The sequence below is a fragment of the Hypanus sabinus genome, chromosome 23 (assembly GCF_030144855.1).
Source record: "Hypanus sabinus isolate sHypSab1 chromosome 23, sHypSab1.hap1, whole genome shotgun sequence".
Classification (NCBI taxonomy): Eukaryota; Metazoa; Chordata; class Chondrichthyes; order Myliobatiformes; family Dasyatidae; genus Hypanus; species Hypanus sabinus.
The window spans coordinates 7,268,697-7,295,270 of NC_082728.1; the positions used below are offsets into that span (position 1 = coordinate 7,268,697).

Here is a 26,574-nt window from a genome sequence, read left to right on the forward strand (position 1 = left end):
TTATTGAAAATCACTCTTACCTTCAAAGCATGAAGGAATTTGAATATGACTATCAATACACAGAGTCAGAACTGGGTATCCACAATTCCTTTCTTTGTTTTTGCAGTAAACGGCTATTCTTTCTTTGTGTAGTATTCTCCTATTTGGAAGATCTTCCACCCAGATTTTTTTCCCGTTGTAGAAGACACGACCTCTTTTAAAAGGCATGGTGCAAGGAGCTGGAAAAGAAAAAAAAAACGTAAGACCATAGACATAGGAGCAGAATTAGGCCATTCAGCCCATCGAGTCTGCTCTGCCATTCCAGCATAGCTGATTTATTACCCCTATCAACCCCTTTCTCCTGCCTTCTCCCCATAACTTTTGGCTCCTTTACTAATCAAGAAACTATGAACCTCTGATTTAAATGAAACAATGACCTGGCCTTCACAGCCCTCTGGCTAAAGAAATTCCTCAGCACATCTTACTGATAAATTTTGTTTCTGTTCTATTAATAATGAGCTTCTTGTTAGTCATCTAATTCAATTATGATATCACATCAACATAAATCATTGCAGGAAAAAGAAATATTGAAGCATAATAGCTCCTGCTCATCACATCATTCTAAATATCAACATGTTATCATTTTCTTTCTTTTCCAATATTTTTATTAATTTCTTACATAAAAGAATACAGGGTACAGTAAGATATTTAATATATATCAATTACAATATATTGAAATCACAGATGAAGTGTAATTACCCCATATTCATATAGATTAAATTTAAACATAAAATTGAAAAGAAATAATTTTATTATACAGAAAATCTAAACCCACTACCAGAGAAAAACAGCTGTTTGGTTAAAAAAAAGGAAAAAATCCTTAACATATAGTAAAATATATTATTAGCCAACATCTGTGCTTAATAGCAAATCAAGGATTTTGAAAGTAATTCAAAAGAGGTCCCCACAATGTTAAAAAATCTTGTCTAGGTACAGAAATTGTACACCAAATCGTCTCTAAATTTAAGTAAGACATAACATCATGTAACCTATGAGTAGGCAGAGTGGCATCCTTCCGCTTAAGCAACAATGCCCTCCTGGCTATAAGAGAAATAAAGGCCAAAATATGCAAATCGTTTGTCTTCAAAATAATATCATTTCCTCCAACAATACCAAATAAGGTAGTCAAAGGATTAGGTTTAAAATTTGCTTTAAAAAACACCGAAAAAGTTTGAAATACTTCCTTCCAATATTTATCAAATGTTATCATTTTGATGGCCTATATTTGTGTTCACTTGGAATTTGAGGTAATTACGTCAAAGTAATAAGAGCAATTTCCATTTGTATATCATTTAAAGTGCCAGGACACTAACTTAGTGTTCTGAGGCATTTCAGAGAACTGCCAATAAACAAAGTTTGACACTGACCCAAAAAATCATATATCACGATAAGCTGAGTAAAAGGTTGATTGAGAGGCTTTATGAAGTATCTTTAAAGGCAGAGAGAAAGATAAAGTAACAGAAAGCCCATTATCTCAGAAGACCACTAGATAGTCCACAACCAGGACTTTAGTTTTCCCCTCTCAAAGAATCCCTGATGAGGATTGCAGAGTTTGTCATTGAAACGTTGGTTATAATTGACAAGACAAGCGTGACGAGTTCTGTATATATTCTGGGAGAAATTCTGGTGGTGGAGGAGTATAAGTACTTGGGTGTTCACTTTGACAACAGACTTGACTGGTAAACTAACACGAAGGCCGTTTACAAGAAGTGGATGAGCAGACTCTATTTTCTAAGGAAACTGAGATCCTTCAATGTGTGCAGCAGGATGTTGGAGATCTTTTACTAGTTCACTGTAGCAAGTGCAGTTTTCTTTGTGGCTTTACGTTGGTGGTGCAGCATCTGTGCTGGCGATGCAAAAAGACTAAATAAGCTCGTCAGAAAAGCTAAATCCATCCTTAGCTACAACCCGGACTCTGTTGAGTTAGTGGACAATCAGGCACATCCTCTCCATGACCCACTGAATAAGCAGTGGAGCATCCTTTCAAACAGACTCATTCAGGTCTGTTGTCAGAAGGATTGTTATCTTTCCTACCAAATGCAAAAAGCATATATGACTGTTCATCTCTGTACAAGAAAACACATCATAGTACAATTGTCTCTGTTTTATTGTTTTGTCTATTATTATTGCATTGTTTTGCACATTTTATTGCTAAGTGTGTTTTTAAATGTTGCTGCTATAATGAAATAATTTCCCATTCAATCAATGAAGTACTTCTTCTTCTAATTATTATTATACCTATACCCTGCTGGAAGCCCAAGTAATTTATTTATTATTACTTTAAGACTAGTTATTTTGTGGATGGGCCACAACACCAAGGGATGTAAGGTGTCCACAATGCCATAGTAAGAAAGTACAACTATAGGTTAGTCGAAGGGCAAACATAGAATGATACACCACAGAAACAGTCTTATCTAATTTGTGCCAAACTGTTATTCTGCCTAATCCCATCAACCCACATCTGAACCATAGACCTCCATAACCTCTATCATTCATGTACTCACCCAAACTTCTCTTAAATGTGACAATCAAACCCACATCCACCACTTCTGTGGGCAACTCGTTCCACACTCTCACCATCCTCTGAATGAAGAAGTTCCCTCTTAGGTTCTCCTTAAATATTTCACCTTTCGACCTTAACCTATGATTTCTATTTCTAGTTTCACCCAACCTCAGTGGAAAAACTCTGCTTGCATTTAACCTATTTATACTCCTCATAACTTTGGATACCACCATCAATCCTCCTTCATTCTCATACACTCCAGGAAATAAAGTCCTAACTTATTCAACCTTTCCCTATAACTCAAGTCCTCAAGACCCAGAAATATCCTTGTAAATTTTCTCTGTACCTTTTCAATCCAGAATTGCACACAATATTCCAAATTTTACCTCACTAATGTTTTATACAATTTCAACAGAACATCCCAATTCTTGTACTCTGTATACTGATTTATGAAGGACAATGTGCCAAAATGTCTTTTCTTGACCCTATCTACCTGTGCCACCATTTTCAAGAAACTATAGATCGTATTCCCAGAACAACTTGTTCTACAATACTCTTCAGCACTCAACCGTTCACTATGTACAGTAAGTTCTCCCCTGGTTTGTCTCCCAAGTATATCATCTCACACTTGTCTGCATGAAATCCATCTGACATTTTTCAGAAGACCACCTATGCATCATGAAACAACTTCCCTGGTGGCAAGGTGGAAAAAGGGAAGCTAACGTATTGCTGAATAGTTCAAAGACTAGCAGACTCAGATTGGAATTTGAGCAAAATATACAAGGGGACTACATAGCAAAATCTATTTCTACATTATAATGTATTTTGCCCTAAGGAGCACTGGACACAAAATCAATCAGTGTCTTCAAAACAGAATTAGATAAGGTCTTAGGAGAAAATAATTGGCAGGAGTTATTGAAAAACAGAGGATGCTACTGATGAGATTGTTCTACTTATAACCAGCATTGTTCTATTTATACATCAAAATGAATCGAAATAGTCCTGTGGTTTTTGACAATGAAAACAGAACCATGGATGTGAATTTGAAGATTACGGTAAGAATTTTGAAACTGAGGATTTGCTAGGGCTGCACAGCGGAGAGGTCAGTGAACTCAGAAATGATGAGTGAGTGGAGTATGACACATATTAGATTACCAAGCTCAGAACTCCGATTAAATGGAGAGAAGAAGGTGGGAAGCTAGTTGGGAAATCTTGAAATAGCCATTGAGGTAAAACACAGACATAAAACAGAGAAGAGTACAGCACAGGAGCAGGCCCTTCAGCCGACAATGATACCAAATAAAACTTCATCTCTTCTGCCTGCACTTGAGCTATATCCTCCATTCACTCTCTGCATATTCACATGTTTAACAGCCTCATAAGCAGCACTGTCAAATCTGCTTCTACCAGTACCCCAGGCAGCCCTACCACTTTCTGTGCAAAAAAATCTTGCCACAGTCATCATCTTTAAACATTCCCCCTCTCACCTTAAAAGCATGGATGAGAATTTCACTAGTAGGTAAAATGAGGCTGTCTGTTGGTGACAATTTTACAGAGGTATGAGTTGATGGTGTTTACTTAAATTCAATTAATAATTTGGAATTTAAAAATACACGAGATATAGTAATGATTCCCACAAAACTACTGGATTGTAGAAAAATCTATTTAGTCCACAGATGTTCTTACGGAGGAAATCTGCATCTTTAATCAGTCCTGCCTCTATACAACTCCAAGTCCACCAATGTGGTTAACTCTTAAATGCACTCTGAAAAGGCCCAGCAAGCCACTCACTTTCAGGATATTTGGGATGGGCTATAAATGCTGCACTTGGCATTGACATTCAGATTGAATTTGAATTGAATTTACTTAAATCTTTACATCTATCCCACAATGTGAGGGAGTAAAAATCTTTGCATTATGACTCCATCACAATGTACAGACATGTGTATTTATAAATCTAATGGCTTGTAGAAGCTGTCCTGTAACCTGATGGTCCCAGCTCTAATGCTGCGGTTCTGTCAGACAGAAGCAGCTGAAGCAGTTTATGGTTGGGGTGACTGGTGTCCCTGATGATATTCCAGAGTTTCTTTCTGCACCTGTTGATGCAAATGTCCTCAATGGAGGGAAGTTCATGTCCACAGATTTGCTGGGCTGTCTGTACCACTCTCTGCAGCGCCCAACGATCAAGGTTGGTGTAATTTCCATACCAGGCAGTGATATAGCCAGCCAGGGTGCTTGCAATGATGCTCTCAAGAAATTGAATGAAAAAAATCTTTGGCAGGTTGTTACTAGATCATATCAAGCTTGTGAACAATTGAATTCACCAAAAAATGGACTGAGTGTTTGGAAAGTGGAATTTGTAATGGAATCTGAACCAATAGGGGATTGTTTTTACTAATACTTAATTCTGCTCTTCCAGTAATTGATTCCATAAAGAATGTCAAAACAATATTTTATAATGCAGACGTTAGAATGGTTGTAAGTTTATCAGCAACATCATCCATTCTGGCAGCAATTTAAAAAAAGTAAATTATTATAGAAACAGACCCCTGCTCCCTTACAAACCCTGAGTCCATTACTTCAGATTGACAATTCCAGTAATCGGTGTTGCATTTGGTTGATTTATTTGTACACTCTTTTAAGACATCTGTATTTGGACTGGGCTTTACCAAGCTTGTCCCTTTCAAGCCAGGATCATTTGCTTTGTATTAATATGTGTGTCTTCTGCTCTTGATCAGGATTTATTGCTTCTTTCTCAGGCAGATCAATTTGAAATACTTATATTTAATGTACTGGTTGGATTGAGTGTTGGTAAAACAACGTCCTCAGATTCTGATTGGCCAAGGTCAGATTAAGTATGGATCAGGTCTTAATTTTAAATCTAAACAGACATATACATAATTGTAATTGCAGAACATCGGGTATGTTGGTAAAAATCTGTTTTTTATTACAATCAAAAATGCTCATTTGTAACCCCAACCCCCAAGAGATATTGAATTATATATGTGTATTGTGGATATTAATTTGATCCTGGCTTTCTGTTCCACCATCATTGCAAGTTTCTCTCACCTCGACAGCTGGGTACTGCAGTCCATTCTGCTGTCTTCTGGCATGTTATTTCCCGTGCACCTTCAATGATGTAGTTTTCAAGGCAGCCATAATCAACAGACTCTCCAAGATTATATTTGGTTTTGAAGTTAAATACCAAAAATCCATTCACTATTTTTGGTGGAGGTGGGCATTTCACTTCTATAGCACAGAAAATAACTTGTAAGACAAGATTTGCATTTGTGGACTTCGTGGTGTTACCAGTGTACATCATTATACAAAAGTTCTGGCTGTTTTTCTTTTTTGATATACTGTATAACACAGTTGTTAGTCATGCCCTGTGCACCAACCCTGTTGATTGTTAAATATTGCATGAATATTTTGCTCCGGTTTGTAATCAAAGACAAATTTATTTGGTATTTTGAAACAAAATTATGGGGGAAAAGAACTTTAACGTTAAAAATTGGTCAGAATATTAGCAATATAACGAGCCCATAAGATAAATCTCTTGTGATTTGTAATACATTCTAGATAAGGTACATTATAGATTTTTAATGATCCATATTTTAGAGCAACATGGAGAGGATGGAGAGCTGTCATTACACTTAGTCATCAGACATACTTGCCTTTACATTGCGGTGTTTTTGTCCAGCTTCCATCAGCTAGGCAGAAGCCTGTCTCATTTCCAAACAAAGCCAGGCCTTTCCTGCACTCATACTTGATCAAGTCACCAAAGACAGAAATGTTATGGGGCTGCTGTGCAGAATAAAATACTATTTTCCCATTTATTGGTACAGGTGGAGGTAAACATTGCACAGCTGTGGGAGAGAGTTAAGCATCATTGCATTAAGAGTCCAAAGAGTGAACAGTGTCTGCCAAAACTTGTCAAAAGCTACCAGAACTATTAGATTTATTTTCCTTGCAGAGTATCTTAGATGTCTACCCACTACTAGTTTCATACAACACCCTACAGTACTGACATATCACTTTACAGTTAGTCTAAATATTCTTTTCTTTTATTGCCAGTTCACAGGATGCCATTTGTTGGTTTAGAAGTTGGACACTTGAACTTCTCCCACTATTTTGCCAATCATGAGCATAAATTATTTTCTATCCATCCTTCCTATCTCTCAAATGTACCTTTCTCCTGATAAATTAAACCAAACAGTAATTCTGAGCAAAGATGGGATGCACTCCTGAGGCCAGTGTTCCCAGAGTGGTACCTAACCTATGGTCAGAATTGGCACTGTACACTACACCAGGAATAAATTTCCCCCATGCTCTCATTTCTAAACCATCAAATAACCTTGACAAGAATCAATAACCACATTTTCCAACTTCAATCCATCAATATCATTCTTAGCTCCCTCCAACTCAAGCCCATCTGGACTTGTGGATCTAATCCTGCTCTATTGTTCCATAAACCTGCAAATCATGTGGAGAGAAACCCCAAGCCTACAGCCAACCTGGATTCTTGGGCCTTCCATCCAAAACATCATCACACCCAACCATGGACCCACCTTCACCCCATGCCTTGTGATCTATTCTCACCCTTGTTAAAATCCAAGCCACTGTTTTATAATTAACACCAAGTATATCCCAGAAACTAATGGTTCATTGTCTTTATCCACAGAGAAAGACCTAAATTCAACTCTTCCTTAATCATTGTTCTCTTCTACTCATGAATTGTTGCAAAAAGACATTTTTCTCTGCCCTTAGTAAAGTAATTAACCTCATAGTTTAACACGAGTACTAAATGCTTACGTTCACAGAATTGTTGCTGATCACTCCAAGTCCCATCAGCCAGGCAGGTGCTGTTGCGTTTGCCTCTAAGAATGAACCTGAGCAAATAAAATTTGGATTTTCAGCTATTAAACAGAGCAGAGAAAACAATGGATATTCTGTAACTCAACATGGTATTTCTGCCACTTGTCATGAATATGTCAAAATAGTAATTGTGGTGTAGTGGGAAGCCCTCACTTCCGAGCCAACTGATAATTTTAGGTTCAAGTCATATTTCAGGGACTTTAAAGCAAAATTGTGGTTAATTCTGCGATTAATTTGTTAGGGAATATTGCAATTCAGAGAATATGTGTTTTAGATGAGGTAACAGTTAAACCTCTACACAGTCACACTCCAGTAACAGATGCCTTATTATTTTAATGAATACAAAATAAAAACCTGGAAGAGCTTAGAAGGATTAATGGTGCCTAATGGCGACTCCTTTGCTTGCATCTTTGGAAACAGCTCTATTTCCATCTTTAACATCTCTGTTTTACTTTTTCAGGGTTCTTTTGAAGATCCTGACCTGGAGTTACACGCTGACTATCATTCTTTGCGGGTATGGGACCTGCTCTCGGGGTTTCATGACTGGCCATTATTCGACACACGAAGGGGTTGGCCTAAGAGCTCAACTCGCCTTTGGAGGGCTGAGTTCTTGTGGCTCTGGAAACGGGCAGATCGAAGGTCAGTGTCTGGGTAGATAGATATGTCATGTGAGATAGGAGATCTAAGGCTGTGTGCCCAGAGACCTGAGATCTTCGGGCACAGAGCTCAGAAAAAGTGATGCAGTGGACATCTAGCATCATAAATGAGCAAGTTGTTTGTGATGTCTCCCCTCTCACTGTGAAACGGAGACAACTCTTTCTCCCCTATTAGGGGGAGAGAGAGCCTGCGGTATGTCGAATACCAGGTGAACAAGTAGTCTTTGGAATACTGCAAGTCTGTGTCTTTGCTGTTGCTTTTCTCACACTTAAGCGCTCGGTGACAGGTGCCGATGTTTTTTTTTTGCTGGTGGGGGGGAGGGGATCATTGCTTGCTGCCACTTACGCGCAGGGGAGCTGGGTGGGACTTTGGAGTTCTAACATTTAACTGTCATTCATTCTTTGGGGGCACTCCTCTTTTCATAAATGGTTGCAAAGAAAAAGCATTTCAGGATGTATATTGTATACATTTCTCTGACATTAAATGTACCTTTGAAACAAGCCCAGATGCAGTTCTCTAAAATTTCCTGTATTATTCAGGAGGAGAACAGCAGAGTACTCTGTGGTGTTCTAGGTAATGCTTTTACATCACCAACATCACTGAAAACACAAGATTGTTGCTTGTGGGATCATGGTATTTACAAACTAACATGCATCTTCTGTTACGAACCCCGTAACTGGGTTACTTCCCAGCAAAGATAGAGACGTCTGTTGAAGTCTGATGATACTATTGTTAACAGTATTTATTAGCAAAAATACACGAAAATATTATCAATGCAAATATACAAATAATATACGTTGGCAATACTAAACCTAGCAGTACAGGTATAATAATAATCAATAAGAAATAAGCTCTATCGTTGTCTAGGGGATAATGAATTGTCCGATGGAAATGTAAAGTTTGCTGCAGTTCACACAAGCTGCCATCGTTTGGTTGTCGCTGTGTTGCAATTGTTGGAGAGAAAGAGATAGAGAAAAACTTGCCGACTTTCCTTTATGATTTTGATCCGTCAGGTGTCTCATTGTCGTGGCCGTTCAAGTGTGACCTCTCCTTTAGCTAAACCATTCTTCCATGATGAGCCTGCCACCCAGGTAAGGGAGGATGCACACGAGCTCCCACCGGCTTTTGCTATAAAACGCTGTCACTGGATTTCTAACATTTCTCCTGGTGTGTCTAAGGGGTGTTCCCCAGACCCCTCTTTTATCCTCACTCACGGGGTCTCAGATGTCAATAAGGTTGGGATGATGCAATCCCTCAACTAGCCCACTCTGGTTGTCCCCTGAGGGGTTTCAATGAATAGTACAGTACTCAATACACAATTCCTTCTCCAAGAGACAATGGCAGTAATCAGTGGTTCCATTCCGCATATGTCAGGAGACATTCCACCTGGTTGTGTATTCTGTGTGTGTGTCTCTCTCTCATTTCCTGACATGCTGTGTATCTCTCTCATTTCCTGGGTCTCAGACCCGAAATAATAGCGATCTTGTGATTCACAAAAAGGAGTGGGCGAATTTGTACCCTTCGGCCCCTCAGAGTTGCTCCACGTTCGTAACACTTCATAAAGGGTAGGTCGAGGGAACACAAACCTATCCTCATCAAGGGATCAGAAGTGGAAAGAGTGAGCAATTTCAAGTTTCTGGGTGTCAAGGTCTCTGAGGATCTAACCTGGTCCCAACATATCGATGCAGCTATTTTCAGCATTATTGTTAGATACTGTACATTGCCAATCTAGGCCATTAGAAGTGTCTGAAGTCTTATTTCTAGCTATGATTTTTCCCTATGAAATAAAGCTCATTATTACTCCCACATAAATCACAAGGTGCAGTACTACTGATCAGTAAAACACATTCAAAATAACAGGAACATTAAATAAAATTAGATGATGACCTGTTGTAGGTTGGAACAGTTTCTTAGGAATAATCTTCTCTTTAGTAACAAATTATTCAAAGATTTATTTTGCCCTGTCAATCCTTTCAATGTTTTCCTTTATATAGCACAAAACCAAATTGATTTCTAAAATATGTGGGCTGTAGGAAACACTTCCAAATATTTCTAAATAAAATAAATATTTTGAAAAACACTTATTTACCAATTATAATGTCAGTATAAACACTGTACTTTGAAAACAAGTAATTGGAGAATATCACACACAAAGTGCTGGTGGAACACAGCAGGCCAGGCAGCATCTATAAGGAGAAGCACTGTCAATGTTTCAGGCCGAGACCCTTCGTCCTGACTTTGTGGGTGTTGTTTAAATTTCCAGCATCTGCAGATTTCCTCGTGTTTGCATTTGGAAAATATCTGTGCTTATGTGAAAAATAAAGTAATGGCTGCAGAACTGAGAACTGATTTCTCTGCCATTGGAACCCAAAAAGGTCTATTCCCTATGTATTAATGTCAAAAAGGAGGTGACAACCTCATGGTGTAAGGCATGGAAATGGTGTGCAGTATGACCTTTCAGCCTTTCCTGTTTCACTTTTGTAAATCGTGGCTCTTTGGTTAGCACCCTAGCCTCTATTTTGAGAACTTGTACATTTCAATCTGAGATAAGAAAACTGAGAAGAAAATTTGTATTCTTTTCAGTTCTGAGAGTCTTCGGTACTAAGAGACTGCTGCACTGATGAAGGCATCAAAGATACACTTTAAAGATTCTGTGATCACTTATCCCCAATATCCTTGTCAATTTTTATCCCCATTCAATATTTCTACAGGGCCTCTTTCACCTAATATGGTTGAAGAAGTTTGGTATGGGCCCCCAAGTTCTAAGAATTTTCTACAGGGGCACAATTGAGAGCATCCTTACTCACTGTATCACTGCCTGGTATGAGAACTGTACATCCCTCAATCGCAGGATTCTGTAAAGAGTGGTGCAGACAGTGCAGCGCATCTGTAGATGTGAACTTCCCACTATTCAGGACATTTACAAAGACAAGTGTGTAAAAAGGGCCTGAAGGATCACTGAGGACCCAAATCACCCCAACCACAAATTGTTCCAACTGCTACTGTGCAGGAAACGGCACCACAACATAAAAGATAGGACCAATAGGCTCCATGATAGCTACGTCCACCAGGCCATCAGACTGCTGTATTCATGCTGTACACAACTGTATTTCTTTATTATATTGACTATCCTTTTGTACATACTATTTATTATAAATTACTCTAAATTGCACATTTAGACAGATGTAACAAAGATCATGTATATGAAGGATGTAAATAATAAAGTCAATTCATTCAATTCATAAAGCATATTATTTGATTCAAATCCTTTGCTACATTTGGGACTTTGCTGTGTGCAAATTTGCCATCATATTTACTATATTTTACATGCAGTCACTGCATGTTAAATATACATCAGTTGTCCTGAACTTCAGTGCTGTAGATTGGATATGAGGCCAGAGATCTTGGCTTACAAAAATGAAAGTGGTCTTGATGCTTTTCCTGTGCCTAGAGATGCTTCATATGTTTGAGCCGTTAACTTTCAAACCTGTTCCTGCTCAGTAACAATAAGGTTCTACAGTTAGCTAATAATCTGACAGGAGTCGGGCTTAGATCCAGGGTGCAATTCAAATGTGTTCCAGTGAGTTGGGAGTCATCCACATTTATACGTACAATCGATTGGCTTAAATACTTTGGGTTACCCTCTGTTTCATCCAGTTCCAATGGATGTGGGTGGAATCAGGGTGTTGAAAGAGAGATAAAGGAAAACTGGCCTTATAACAGTGCATGCAAGATATTTAATAAAACAAGTAAATCATAGCTAATATGCTCTGTTCCAATGCAATTGGTGAGCTTCAGGGAATTGGGACTCCATAAACTGAACAAAAGTAACTTCTGCTCTTTCTAAATATGATACAGAAGGGAATCTCTATTCTTTTTGCTTAACATATTCCTGCAACTGCACAAATCATGCAGAACTTTAAATTAAGAAATGATAGAAATTTAACGGGGCAGCACAGGTAGCATAGTGGTTAGTACAACACTTTACAGCATTGTTGATCCAGGTTCATTTCCCTCCACTCTCTGTAAAAGAGTTTGTATGTCCTCCCTGTGACCACATGGGTTTCCTCCAAGTGCTCCAGTTTCCTTCCAGACGAACTAGTTGGTAGGTTGATTGGTCATTGTAAATTGTCCCGTGATTAAACTAGGGATAAATCAGGAGATTGTGGTGATGTGGCTCAAAGGGCTGGAAGGGCCTATTCCACACTGTATCCCAATAAATAAATAAAATATAAGGGATCAAAGGCCTATAAAACTACCTCAGAAAACATCTTCCATTTGGCCAAATATCAAGCATTGTGCATTTATTATATTTGCTTGGCTGTATTTTGTTAGGAGTTTAAGAAGATTTGGTATGTCTCCAAAAGACAGTTGAAAATTCTGACAGATGTACTGTGAGGAGCATTCTAACTGGCTGCATCACCATCTGGGGAAGGGCTACTGGACAGGATTGAAGTAAGCTGTAAAGAGTTGTAAACTTAGTCAGCTCCATTAAGAAGCTTAGTCATCTTCAAGGAGTGATGCCTTAAAAAGGCGGCATCCATTGTTAAGGACGCCCATCACCCAGGTCATGCCTTGTTCTTATTGCTACCATCAGGAAGGAGGTACAGAAGTGTGAAGGCACACACTCAACAATTCAGAAATAGCTTCTTCCCTCTGCCACCCAATTTCTGAATTGACATTAAACACTATCCCACTAATTTTTTTGTTTTTATTTTTTCACTCCTTATATATATATATATATATATATATATACACACACATACTTACTATCATTCACAGTTATTTCTCTATTATTATGTATTGCATTTTACTGCTGTTGCAAAGCCAATAAACTTTATGATATATTCTGATGATATTAAACCAGATTCTGATTCTGACTGCCACAGAGGTTGTTGGGTATAGTGTAGCAGAATAGATCAGACTGATACTCTAGGTTCCCTTCTTTCCTTTACTCTCACAGTTTCAATGCACCAGTAGGAGAATCCAGCATGATACAAGTATAGGAGAAAGTCGGGTTATATCCTTTAATATCCCAGCAGAGAATGTGCACACATACTATGAATCCTCTCTGCTATAGACTTCAAAAAGCTGTTTGGCAGTGAATAGTATGCAATACACAAAAAGATCTTCAGGCATCTATCTATAACCTGTTGATTAATAGTCCAATCAGCAGACTGCTGAAAGAATGTAAATTTAAATGCTTTTATTCAAAACATTAAAGTTATGGCTTGAACACCATTGGCTTATTTCCAAATATATGCTGCTTCTCTTCAACTGGAAATGTTGAGCATTAGAAACATCAAGAAAGATTTTGGTCTGGAGGTTTTATTGTGTCTTCCTGAAAGGACCAATACCAGCAGACAGGTTGTTCGGTAGAGATTCAAAGCTGAGATTCAATGGTCTTGTAATGTTCTCAGGACATGTGCTTTTTATAGTAACTTTGAAAATGTTATATATAAATTGGGGCTTTAGCATTACCTTTCTGAGATTGCATTTCAGTCATGAATGAAATTGTCACATTATTATAAATAGAATTGAGTGAAATACTGTGGTTGTGCATTAATGTGTGTTCTTCTATAGCATATTGATTGAAGTTGCCTTGGTGTTCAATAATTTCATAGTTCTCACTGACTCATTGGAAAAGCTATTGTTAAAAACGGAGAATAAAACCACTTCATCAATAAAATTCAGGGGGTGTAAACCAAAGAAACAGATATTTTCATCACTATTAAAATGGATGAAATAAATGAATTATTGCAACTTAAATGGACAATTGTTAGTTTAGCAATGAGTCATTTAATTCAACTTTCTAGAGAAGCTGAGACTGAAATAATTGTCTGACATGAGATCGTAATCTAAATCATCATTTTAGTTTCTTTTTACTAATACGAGTGTAGTATCCACTCTCAACAAAAATACATCATCAATCTTGTCATAGGACATGACATACTGTAGGTTTAGAAGTTTACTTGCAGGGAAAATGATCCAGAAGGAAAAGAACATTCTCAAAATTAGTATTCTTAACATCAAGTGGACCATTATATATTATATGTGATTAAATTTATAGGAAGGTCCTAGTTCCCTTAGCAGAGAGGTCAGTAACTTAAGATATTGATTTCAGAGCATAAAATGTAAGAAATAAGAGCAGATGTGGCCTTTCAGTTCTCCAAGCCTGCTCTTTTATTCAGTGTGATTATGACTGAATTTGGTCTATTATCCAGAAATCTATTGACCTCTGCTTTGAATGCAATCAGTGACTGACTCATTACCTGGGCTCCACAGATCCCTTGCTTAAGGGTATTGGTCCATGGCATAAAAAGGGTTGGGAACCACTGTTACACAAAATGTCAATGCAGAGATTTTACAAAAATCACCACACCCTGAGTGTTGTCTTAGTCCTAGATGACTTACCCCTTACTACTAGTCACAATTAACCTGAGGAAGACTCCATTATTCCTTCTCTTTGTTCTCTGTCAATCAACGTGCAATCCCTGCCAATGTAGTGCTCCTGATTTCAGGTGAACAAGTTCACCATCTCTCTGATTAATCCAAACCTTCTAAAAATCCCAACACACCACAGTCACTGATTTCCTCCTTCATTAACTCTACAAGACACATCCTTAAAAAGATTTCATCATAAATCTGCATCAATTCTGCTCAGTCAAGTTATTATTTAGTGTTTTGTTACTGCATCCTTTAAGATACCAACATTTTCCACAACCACTGATATTGGTCCAACAATATAGTGACAGTGAAAATGATATTGTTGTATCTGAAACCAATTTTTTCAAAGGGAACTTAGAAGAAATGATGGGAATATTGGTTATGGTATAAAAAAACCCCCAGAAAATGCAGGAAAATTGATGGCACCGTTCCAGGAGACAGTGTGGGAGGTACAGTCAAGATCACTGTGAACATTAAATTTGCCTGCTTCAGGTAAGCCATATTCATGTGCCCCTTTCCAATTCCAAGTTTTTTCTCCTGGCATTATTTTTTCTGATGACAGATTTAAAGCATCAGCAATTTTAAATTTTGGTTATGATATATTGGAAAGCATTAAAGTATATGATAGTGTTAAAAGAAATTTTCTACAGTAATTAAAATAAATATTATTCAAGTTTCAAATTTATACCCATCTTTAGGGCACAAAATACATTCAACCATGGATTTTAAGAGAAAGTACTGTTAGTATTAAAATACAAAGAAAAACAATATAACCTTGTCAGTAAAGGTTGTAAACCTGAGAATTGGAAGTGCTTGGGAAATTAAGCAAAGGTTGACCAAAAAAATTATTTAAAGAAAGGGAAAATGGAATATGAGATTAAGCAAGCAAGAAACATAAAAATAAACTATAAAGTAATAGATAATGGAAAGATTAGAGGGAAATTGACTTTCTATTATATCCGAAGTGTGCAAAAAATAATTCGGGTTTTCATAGTCAAAAATGGTGGTAAAAGTAGAAGCTGATATCATGTTTTAAAAATAACTAAATGTGTAGTATTGGGGTGCAAAGGGAAATCAGATTAAACTCAATTGTCCTTGGTTGGCCATTGTGGACCCCATGGGCTAAATTAGGAGTTCCAACTGTTTTTATGCCATGGACCAATACCATTAAGCAAGGGGTTAGTGGACCTCAGGTTGGGGACTCCTGGGCAAAATAGACTATTTCCATATCACAGTGGGAGATGATTATCATTAAATTGTCATACATTGCCTGCATAGTACCTACCCTTCATTGCAATGATAGTAAATCATTTTTCCAAACTTGAACTCTGTTGCTTGAAATTCTCCATTCTCCAGCATTTTTGGAACTGAACACGATCTTGCTTTCATGGAAAGAAAATACATATCTCTAAGTTATTCAACTATCTTTTCATTTTATAAAACTAACCAATCTAGTTGATGAACTTTTATAGAATAATTGATTCCTGGATATGAGTTTGATTCTACTGTTAAGCTGCCCTAACAATAAAAAATTATAATCTAAAGATTGGTTGAAATGATAGGTACTGATATACAATCAATTATCTCCTAATTTACTGACTTCAGCAAGGGAGCTATGAAGGTGACCTAAAAATTGGGTCAAAGTATCTTGTTAGAGACCATGATTCTGGCCAACCATCCTAAAAATCCATCTAATCTCCTTGAGGACAGAAATCTGCAAATCGAAGTCGACACTTTTTTGTATGTGACTCTAGATCCATTGTTGTAGCTGACTCTGAAGCCACATATAAATGTTCTTAACCATTTCCTAATTTTGAATGGGCAATAGATGTGATGTTTGATCGTATTAGCTACATCCCTGAACAGAAATAACTTAATCCAATTTTTTTCTTTGTTGTCTGGTATAATTTATGTACAGGTATAATGTATATTTATGTTCTGTCTGTTATGTTTTAGAGTGGCAAGGTAGTATAGTGGTTTGCATAGTGTCGTTATAGTGCCAACGATCACCAATCAGGGTTCAATTCCCGCTGCTGCCTGTAAGAAGTTTGCACATTTTGGAAGCGCATATTTCATGAATAAATAAAACAGACAAAGTTAGAAACTTCTTTCATTTTCGAATCTCTGGTTACCACATTGTATATGCATTCAACTCTCTCTCGGGCAGCTATTGTTTTATGTTACAAGCCCCTTCCAACATGGTTCCTCTCCCACAAGCTTCACATGAGTCAGATCATTATTTGTTGAGGCGGTTCAGGAACAGTTCATTCATGCTCCTCATCCTATTGGGATGGGGAGTCACCTGCTTCTAGTATTTTGCCTACCATTGTGTATTGTGGTAGAGTGGTATCCACAGTTAGGACAGGTGGTCCTGAAACCTCTCTGATTTGTTTTGGTGAGTCTTCCAACTATTCTTCAAAACTCCATAGCCTTCAACTTTGGAATTGCAAAGTCCAAGATTACAAATCAAGGGGAACTGATTTGTTCCTATACAAATTAGTATTAAAAGCTAAAGATTAGCTTTATTTGGCACACTTTTGGCAAAACAGTGAAATGTGTCTCTTTACATTAATGATCAATACTGTCCAAGGACTGTGCAGGGTCATACTTCCAATACCAACATAGCATACCAATAGCTTACTAATTCTAACCGGTACATCTTTGGAATCTGGGAGGAAACTGGTTCACCCAGGGGAAACCCAGATAGTCACAAGGAGAACATATATGCTCCTTACAGATAATGATGGGAATTGAACCCTGATTAGCAATCACTGACACTGTACAAGGGCATTGTACTGCCCTTGACTGCATTCTGCAGGTGCTGGAAACCCAAGGCAGATGATGTGAATAATCAGCATGGGGAAGGAGGAGGATGAAAAGGAGGGGAAAAAAAACAAAAAAAACAGGTCAATGAACTGCGACCAGAACAGGAACAAGTTAGAGGTGTAAGTGTCAAGGTGAAATGGGATAGGGAGGTGAAAACACAAAGGAAGTTTTGTGATAGCAGAGAGAAAGTAACTGGCAAAAGTATGTTGATACAAAGCAGTAGTGAGATTAATGAGTGAAGATAGGTTGCCTGGAACAAACAAGGTCTGGCAGTCACTGCTTATACCTTGTTTGTTCTAGCAACTGCCAAATCCTTTTACATACCAGTATTTTTGTCTTCCTTTTCCTTAACTGTGGCATATCCTCTGCCATGGTTGATAGGGTTCTGAACCGATTCTCTACAATTTCTGTACAACTGTCCTCACCCCTTCTCCTTCTATCTAGAACAAGGATGTATGGCCCTTTAACCTCACCTTCCATCCCAATTGCTTCCAATTGCTTCCTCCTTAGATTCCACCACTAGACATATTGTCCCTCCTCCCACCTTTTATCTTTTTAAGATTTAGATTTATTTGTCATTTATGTATTGAAACATATAGTGAAATGTGTCATTTGCATTAACAAGCAACACATCCAAGAAACACACACAAAATGCTGGTGGAACACAGCAGGCCAGGCAGCATCTATAAGGAGAAGCACTGTCGATGTTTCGGGCCGAGACCCTTTGTCAGGACGCTCCAAGGAATCCAAGCATCCAAGGAATGCCGAGGGCATTCTGAAAGGACAGTTCTGATTTTGATCACACTTTCACTGCTTCCCCTCTCATGAATCTCTCCCACGTTAATCACAATAGGTGTAGTAACTGCACTTTGACCACTTCAATTCACTCCATCCAAAGACCCAAAGAGTCCATGCCTGACTGAGGAAATGCTTAACCAGCAATGTACTTGCACTGCCATTGTAATGTATTGCATGTTGTGTTTACAGGAGATGCCAAATACAGAGTGGATAGTTGGTTTGCTGAACACATCTGTAAGGGTGATCATGAGCTTTTGGTCACCAATCACTTCAATTCTCAGCCCCAATTTCACTCTAACCTCTCTGTCTCTGGCTTCCTACATTGTTCCAACAATGCTCAATACTAATTCAAAGAGCAACACACATCTTCTGTCTCGGTATGTTGCTGCCCTTGGGATTTCATATTAACATTTAATATTCACAGGTAACCATCCTTTTTGTCTCTGTGAAGATGTGGTTTTGTCTTTCAGATTGTATTTGTTTATTTTCGCTTGAGTACCTAATTGCTATTTTTAAAGTAGTTGTCTCTGACAGCTCTGGGCAGCGCATTATCACAACATTTTCTCTGTTCCCTCAGGTACCTCAACCTCCCCCCAGAGCTTTATTCACACTTGTTTTTATTCTTTTCTGGTTTGATGAAGGGTCCTTGGATTCAAACATCATCTCTTATTTTCTTCGCTTTGATACTGATGTTCTGAAGAAGGGTCTTGGCCTGAATTGGTTATTTTTTTCTATAGGTCCTGCCTGACCTGCTGAGTTCCTCCAGTGTGCTATGTATGTTGTTTTGGATTTCCAACATCTGCAGACTTTCTTCTGTTTCCATAGATACTGTATGGCTTGCTAAGTGTTCCAGAATTTTCTTTTGTTCCTGATTTCTAGTATTTGTTACATTGTATTGTCATTAACCATTGATCCTGCAACCTCCCACTACTGCCCAAGAAATGGCAAGTGTTGAGAGCAGGTGGCTATGAAGTACTTTACTGAAAGATGAGTTGTTGTCCTTCACACTTTTTCAAAGAAGAAGCTGCCTAACCTCAGAAACAATTGCAATTGCAGATAAAGATTATTCACAGATTTTTTTCTGTATACTTACGTTCACATTGGAATTTGGGCCTGCCCCACATGCCAGTCTGTGGACAAACAAGCTTGTTGTGACCAAATCCTGCATATCCAGTGTTACAGGTGTATACTGCTTCTTCACCAGGTTCATAGACTTTCTTCCCATTCATAACATGTCCATTTTTGAGTTCGGGTGGTCTGCCACATGCTATAGAGAAGGAGAGAATCATCATGATTTTCTCTGCAAAATGTTTATTTCTTTTCCATATATCTTCTCCCTTTCAAGTTGCCCTCCAAACTCCCTCTTATCCAACATCACACATCGCTCTCACCAAAAGAAGAGGAAAATACAATAAGGGAGGACCTTTCCGTCCATCAAGTCAGTTCATCATCACATTAAAAGCTTAGATTCTTCCAAATGATGTACTCTGAGGATTGAATGAACAAGATATTCAATTCCCTTGATGCAATTAATTAATAATTCTCACCCTCAGCTCCTCTTTGCCATCTGATCTTCATGTCAATGGATCATTGATCTGTTCAAAATTGTTTAATTCTCACCCTTTGTTCATTGACTGAGCATCTACCCCCCTCCAGGAAAGGGAGTTCCAAAGATGCTCAACCTTCCAAGTGAAGATATTTAGTCACTTTTGGTCTTAAATGATGGACATTTTTTTATTTGCGAATCAGAGTGCTCTCTTATCTCAGGTTGTTTTTGTAATATCTCACCAATGATTATGTAGATACAGGATATCCAAGCTCTCTATGCTGTGAGTTCAGGGGTAGGTTAACAGGATGAGTTACAACATAAAAGGCAGAAAAAAATCAAAAAGGGTGAATGCAGGACCGAAGTTGTTATATTTGAGTGTGCACATTATACGCAATAAAATAGATTAACTTAAAGCACAGTTGCATATTGGCAGGTATAATGTTGCAAGCGTCACCAAATCATGGCTGAAAGAAAATTATAGCTAGCAGCTCAATGTCCAAGGATACACATTGTATCAAAAGGACAGGCAGGAAGGCAGAGGGGGTGCAGTTACTCCACTGGTAAAAAACGTAAATAAATTATCAGAAAGAGGTGACTTAGGATGGGAAGGTGTTGAATCATTATGGATAGAGCTAAGGAACTGCAAGGGTAAAAGGACCCTGATGGGAATTGTATACAGGCCCCCAAACAGTAAGGGTGTGACCTACAAATTACAATGGAGGTTAGAAAATGCATGCCAAATGCATTTACAATGTTACAATAGTCACGGGGTACTTCAATAGGCAGGTAGATTGGAAAAATCAGTTTGGTGCTATATTCCAGGAGGGGGGTTTTCCAGAATGCTGACAAGATGGCTTTTTAGAGCAGTTGGTGGTTGAGCCCACTAGGAGATCAGCTATTCTGGATTGGGTGTTATGCAATGAAACAGAATTGATTAGAGAGGTTAAGGTAAAAGAACCCTTAGGGGAAAGTGATCATAAGATGATTGAATTCACCCCGAAATTTGAGAAGGAGAAGCTAAAGTCAGATGCATCAGTATTACAGTGGAGTAAAGGGAATTACAGAGGCTTGAGAGAGGAGATGGCCAGAATTGATTGGAAAAGAACACTGGCAGGGACGATGGCAGAGCATCAATGGCTGGAATTTCTGGAATCAATTCAGAAGGCACATGATATATACAGTAGAACACAGCAGGCTAGGCAGCAACTATAGGGAGAAGCGCTGTCGACATTTCAGACCGAGACCCTTCATCAGGACTAACCGAAAGGAAAGATAGTAAGAGATTGTAGAAATGACGTGCTGAAACTGGAGCGGGTTCTCTTACTATCTTTCCTTTTGGTTAGTCCTGACGAAAGGTCTCAGCCCGAAACGTTGACAGCACTTCTCCCTATAGATGCTGTCTAGCCTGCTGTGTTCTACCAGCATTTTGTGTGTGTTGTTGTTTGAATTTCCAGCATCTGCAGATTTCCTCGTGTTTGCTTGATATTTACAGTACATCCCAAAGAGAAAGAAGTATTCTTAAGAAAAGATGACACAACCATGGCTAACAAGAGAAGTCAAAGCCAACATAAAACCAAAGAGAGGGCAAAAATTAGTGGGAAGTTAGGGGATTAGGAAGCTTTTAAAAACAAACAGAATGAAACTTCAAAAAGTCATTAATAAGGTAAAGATGGAATACGAATATAAGCTAGCCAAAAACACTAAAGAGGCCACCGTAAGTTTCTTCAGGTACATAAAATGTAAAAGAGCAGTGACAGTGAATATTAGAACGCTGGAAAATGATGCAGGAGAAATAGTAACAGGGGACAACGAAATGACAGACAAACTGAATAAATAATTTGCAACAGTCTTCAATGTGGAAGACACTAGCAGTACAGTGGAAGTTCCAGATGTCAGGGGTCATGAAATGTGTGAAGTACCATATCAAGAGAGAAGGTTCTTGAGAAACTGAAAGGTCTGAAGGTAGATAAGTCACCTGAACCAGATGGTGTACACCCCAGGGTTCTGAAGGAGGTGGCTGAAAGGATTATGGAGGCTTTAGTAATGATCTTTCAAGAATCACTAGATACATTTTAGTAATGATCTTTCAAGAATCACTGGAAAATTGTAATTGTCATTCCATACTTCAAGGTGGGAGAGAGGCAGAAGAAAGGAAACTATAGGCCAGTTAGTCTGACCTCAGTGGTTGGGAAAATGTTGATTATTAAGGATAAGGTCTCAGGTTACTTGGAGGCACATGATTAAATAGGCCATAGTCAGCATGCTTTCCTCAAGGAGAAATCTTGCCTGACAAATCTATTGGAATTCATTGAAGAAATAACAAGCAGGATAGACAAAGATTGGTTGATGTTGTATGCTTGGATTTTCAGAAGGTGGTTGACAAGGCGCCACACATAAGACAGCTTAATAAGCTACGAGCCCATGGTAATACAGGAAAGGTTCTAGCATGGATAAAACAGCGGCTGATTGGCAGGAGGCAAAGAGTGGGGATAAAGGGAGCCTTTTCCTGTTGGCTTTTGGAGACTATTGGTGTTCAACAGTGATCTGTGTTGGGATCAATTCTTTTTACCTTGTATGTCAATGATTTGGATGATGGAATTAATGGCTTTATCGCAAAGTTTTCAGATGATATGAAGATAGATGGAGGGGCAGGTAGTTTTGAAGAAGTAGAGGGGCTATAGAAGGACTTAGACAGAATGGGCAAAGAAATGGCAGATGGAATATAGTGTTGGGAAGTGTATGGTTTTGCACTATGTTAGAAGAAATGAAAAGGTTGACTATTTTATATATGGAGAAAGAAATTCAAAAAACTGTGGTACAAAGATACTTGGGGGTCCTTGTGCAGGATTCCCTAAAGGTTAATTTGCAGGTTGAGACTGTGGTGAGGAAGGCAAATGCAATGTTAGTATTCATTTCAAAAGGACTAGAATATAAAAGTGAGGATATAATGTTGGTACTTTATGAAGCACTGATGAGGCCTCACTTGGAGTATTGTGAACACTTTTGGGCCCCTTATTGTAGAAATGACATGCTGAAGCTGGAGAGGGTTCAAAGGAAGTTCATGAAAATAATACCAGGATTGAATGGCTTGACAAATGAAAAGCGATGGATGGCTCTGGGCCTGTATTCATTGGAATTCAAAAGATTGAGGAGTGACCTCATTGAAACCTATTGAATGGTGAAAGGCCTTGATAAAATGGATGTGAAGAGGGTGTTTCCAATGGTAAGGGAGTCTAATACCAGAGGACACAGAAGAGAGGGCTTTCTTTGAGAAAGTTGAGAAGGAATTTCTTTAGCCAGAGTGTGTTGAAAGTGTGGAATTCTCTGCCACAGGCAGCTGTGGAGGTCAAATCTTTATACATATTTAAGGCAGGGATTGATAGATTCTTTATTGATCAGGGCATTAACAGATATGGGGAGAAGGCAAGAGATTGGAGCTGACAGGGAAATGGATCAGCCATGATGAAATGACACAGCAGACTCAATGGGCCAAATGGCTTAATTCTGCATTTATATTATATGGTCTTATGGGTTAGTCATCTATGTGAGTTGAATTTTCATCTGAATGTTCCTGACAGGGCAAAGTGTTTTGGAACTGAGCATGTTTCCCATTCAATGAAGGTACCAGATAGAAGCAAAGTACCTCCTGGCTTGGTGGCGTAAAATGATAATCTGATCAGGTATCAACTTGCAGAGTTTTAAATGTTTTAGAGGTTTCCATTTGTTTGGTGGATTTGGTCATTGCTGAATGATGCAGAGAAAGATCCAAAGTTTGCTTTATTTAATTGCTTAATTGTAGGGTTTTTGCTTCAGAAATATCTGTGTAGAGCCTCAATCTAGAATGTGAGCACATGTTTACAGAAAAGGTTCATTAGAATCCATTCAAGGATGAGACATTATCATTGTGCTTTAACACAAGAAATTCTGCAGATGCTGGAAATCCAAAATAAAGCACATTGTGTTCTGATGATTGAATGAAGTAGGTACAGAAAGAATATATTCAGTTATAATGGAGATGCTGTTACTATTCACATTGGGGAAAAGAAATAAAAATCTTGGCAAATATTTGGAAGTAAAAGATTTCTGGAGATTTGGGCAACCTCATCATGAGGTTAGCTGAATGGTGAAAGGTTCACTAAATGGTTTGATTTGTAAGCTATTTATTCTGTTTATTTATTTTGCTATTGCATAGGATCGAAGTAAGCTATAGACAGGTGTAAACTTAATCAGCTCCATCATGAGCACTAGTTTCTATAGTATCCAGGAGTGATACCTCTAAAAGGCAGCGTCCAAAATTACCATTACCCAGGTCATGCCTTGTTCTCATTGCTACTATCAGGAAGGAGGTACAGAACCATGAAGGCACATATCCAACGATTCAGGAACAGCTTCTTACCCGCTACATCTGATTTCTGAATTGTCATTGAACTCATGAATACAACCTCACTACTTTTATTTCTATTCTTTGCACTACTTATTTGATTTAACTATTTAACTGTAATTCAGTTTTTCCTTATTATTATGTATTGCATTGTAGAGCTGCCGCAAAGTTAACAAATTTCATGACTTATGCCAGTGATATTAAACCTGATTCTGATTTTTTATTAATATAATTTCTTCTTGCTTAAATCGGTCTTTTTTTTATTTTACCCCTTTCTCCTCATCCCCTCCTTTTTCATTTTTTTCCATGAAATATATACTTTGCTTTTCATGGTTTCCTGTTCCAATAATCAATAATTGGTGCACCACAGCAGGGTAGCTGTTAGCGCAGTGCTAATACTGCTCACACATTCTGGATTCCGGAGTTCAATTCTGGTGCTGTCTGTAAGGAGTTTTTATGAGTTTTCTCCTCATGAACAGCGTAGGTTTTATCTGGATGCTCTAGTTTCCTTCCACAGTCCAAAGACTAACTAGTTAGTAGGTTAATTGGTCATTGTAAATTGCCCTGTGATTAGGCTAGGGTTAAATAGGTGAGTTGCTGGGTGGTACGGCTTCTTGAGCCTGTTCCACACTGTATTTCTAAATAAATAAATAAATAAATAAATGGAATAAGCCATATTGATTTCATGTCATAGGTGAAATAGTTAAAGGGCAAACTATGGAAGTGTTGTTTTCACCCAGGAGGGTCCATAACACACTCTCTCACTCTCACCTCATTTATATGGTACCATGATGAGCACTGAATACAGAGGTAAAACCAAGACTAGAATTAGTCTTTTTTGATTAGCGGGGAATACAGTAGTCCCCATTTTTTTTTATCTGTGATGTGGATAATTAATGTTCAAAGTTAGCATAGTTTCCCTTTGGAAGTCCTCAGAGAATAGTAAAGGCTGAAACACCCTCCGGTGTTTATTGCAGATATGTGTATCCACAAATTCTTGAATGTGGTTCATAGTTGTCACATTAAAATCACCAGTCTGTTCAGTTATAAATACATGTGCTCAAGTATTTCAATAAAACTATTCATTGTCTTTAAGAACAAAGTAGTATGTTATTTACGATGCATGTATATTCACTCTTAAGATATCTGTTAATTTAAGATTGCTAAGGCCAGTGTCACTTTCAGAAGTGCATTACACAGGTAACTGTGGCAAAACACTATGTACTATGTCTCACTTCCTTTTGAGAAACAACTGGCACAAAAAAACAGATGAACTGAGCTGTCCAAAAAGGCAACTACTGTGACTCACTGATAGCTTACTTACTGCTGTCTGTTACGTCACTGGCATTTAGGGCAGCAATGAAGGCCCTCCATCTCTGTCTGTCCTTAGCTATCTTCTCTCTTGTGCCCCAGATGTGGTTTAGGGTCTTCATTCCTGCTTCTACAGTATGGCGCCAAGTTGCCTTTGGTCTCCTGCATTTCTTCTGCCCTTCAGGGGTCCAAAGAAGTGCATTCTTGATGATGGAAATGGCCTCTTTTCTCATCATATGTCCAGCCCATCTCCAATGTTTCCTCATGATGTTTGTGGCCACATCCTCTTATCCAGAAAATATGGAGGATCTTCTAGAAGCTCATAGTACCACTGATAGCTTGCAGCAGCAATATGCACTAGTCACAGTTGTCCAGTCAGTCTGCCCAATTCAACACAACATCACACTCTGCACAATTTGGACTTTATGAATGCGGTGAGGGTTACATGACCACCTTACACTCACTGACAGTCACTCCCCTTGTTTCACAAGCTATCATTACAAAACCCCATGATGATGCCCCTTAGCTGTGTCCTTTGCCTCATATCTGCTGTCCACCCCAAAATAAGACACAGTTGAGAAATGTCATCAGAGCTTCCTGGTCAACCAGGAAGGTTGAGAGAAAGCAGGAGTTTGGAAATTTAAAAATGTCCTTTAAAAATACAGAAGACGCTAGCCATGTTCCATTTTGTCCAAAGTAACTCCGCTGTGGTAACTGGCATTTTGGAAAAAACAATTATACTGGTATCATTCAACAAATTAACTGCAACAATTCCCCATCACAATATCATCACACTTCCACTGTGAGATCCATACCAAACCAAAGATCTCAGAAGTCACCAAGTCTCACTCAGCTGGAGATTTCCCGTCATCCATTATCAGTGGGGTCAATAATTTTCTGCAAGGTTTGATTGCTAAATGCCAGGGACTGCCTGTTAATGCAGAAGTTGGGAAATTCTATCATTTCCCCTACTCCAACCAAACCCTCCCCATGACCCAAAGCGTTTTTCAATGCTGAAGGCTCAGTGAGTTGGTAATACAGGCCTCAGTACACCAGTAAAAAAAAATTGAATATACAAACAAAAAGGTTTTATTAAAACTTTGTATATCATGATCACTTACCTGCTGAAACATATTTACAAACAAACAGTTGATAAACCAGCGCAAAGAGGAAATATATAGGAACCAT

General features: G+C 38.3%; 1 protein-coding gene across 1 annotated transcript; it reads right to left on the minus strand.

Annotated features, from left to right (window-relative positions):
* Window positions 1-26,574, minus strand: LOC132380287 (beta-2-glycoprotein 1-like). Its single transcript, XM_059949042.1, has 7 exons — window positions 26,508-26,574; window positions 19,239-19,412; window positions 15,807-15,903; window positions 7,355-7,431; window positions 6,217-6,408; window positions 5,612-5,791; window positions 1-218 (listed from the first exon to the last, which is right to left on the minus strand). Exons 1-7 carry the CDS (start codon window positions 26,572-26,574, stop codon window positions 1-3), a joined length of 1,005 nt encoding a protein of 334 aa, XP_059805025.1.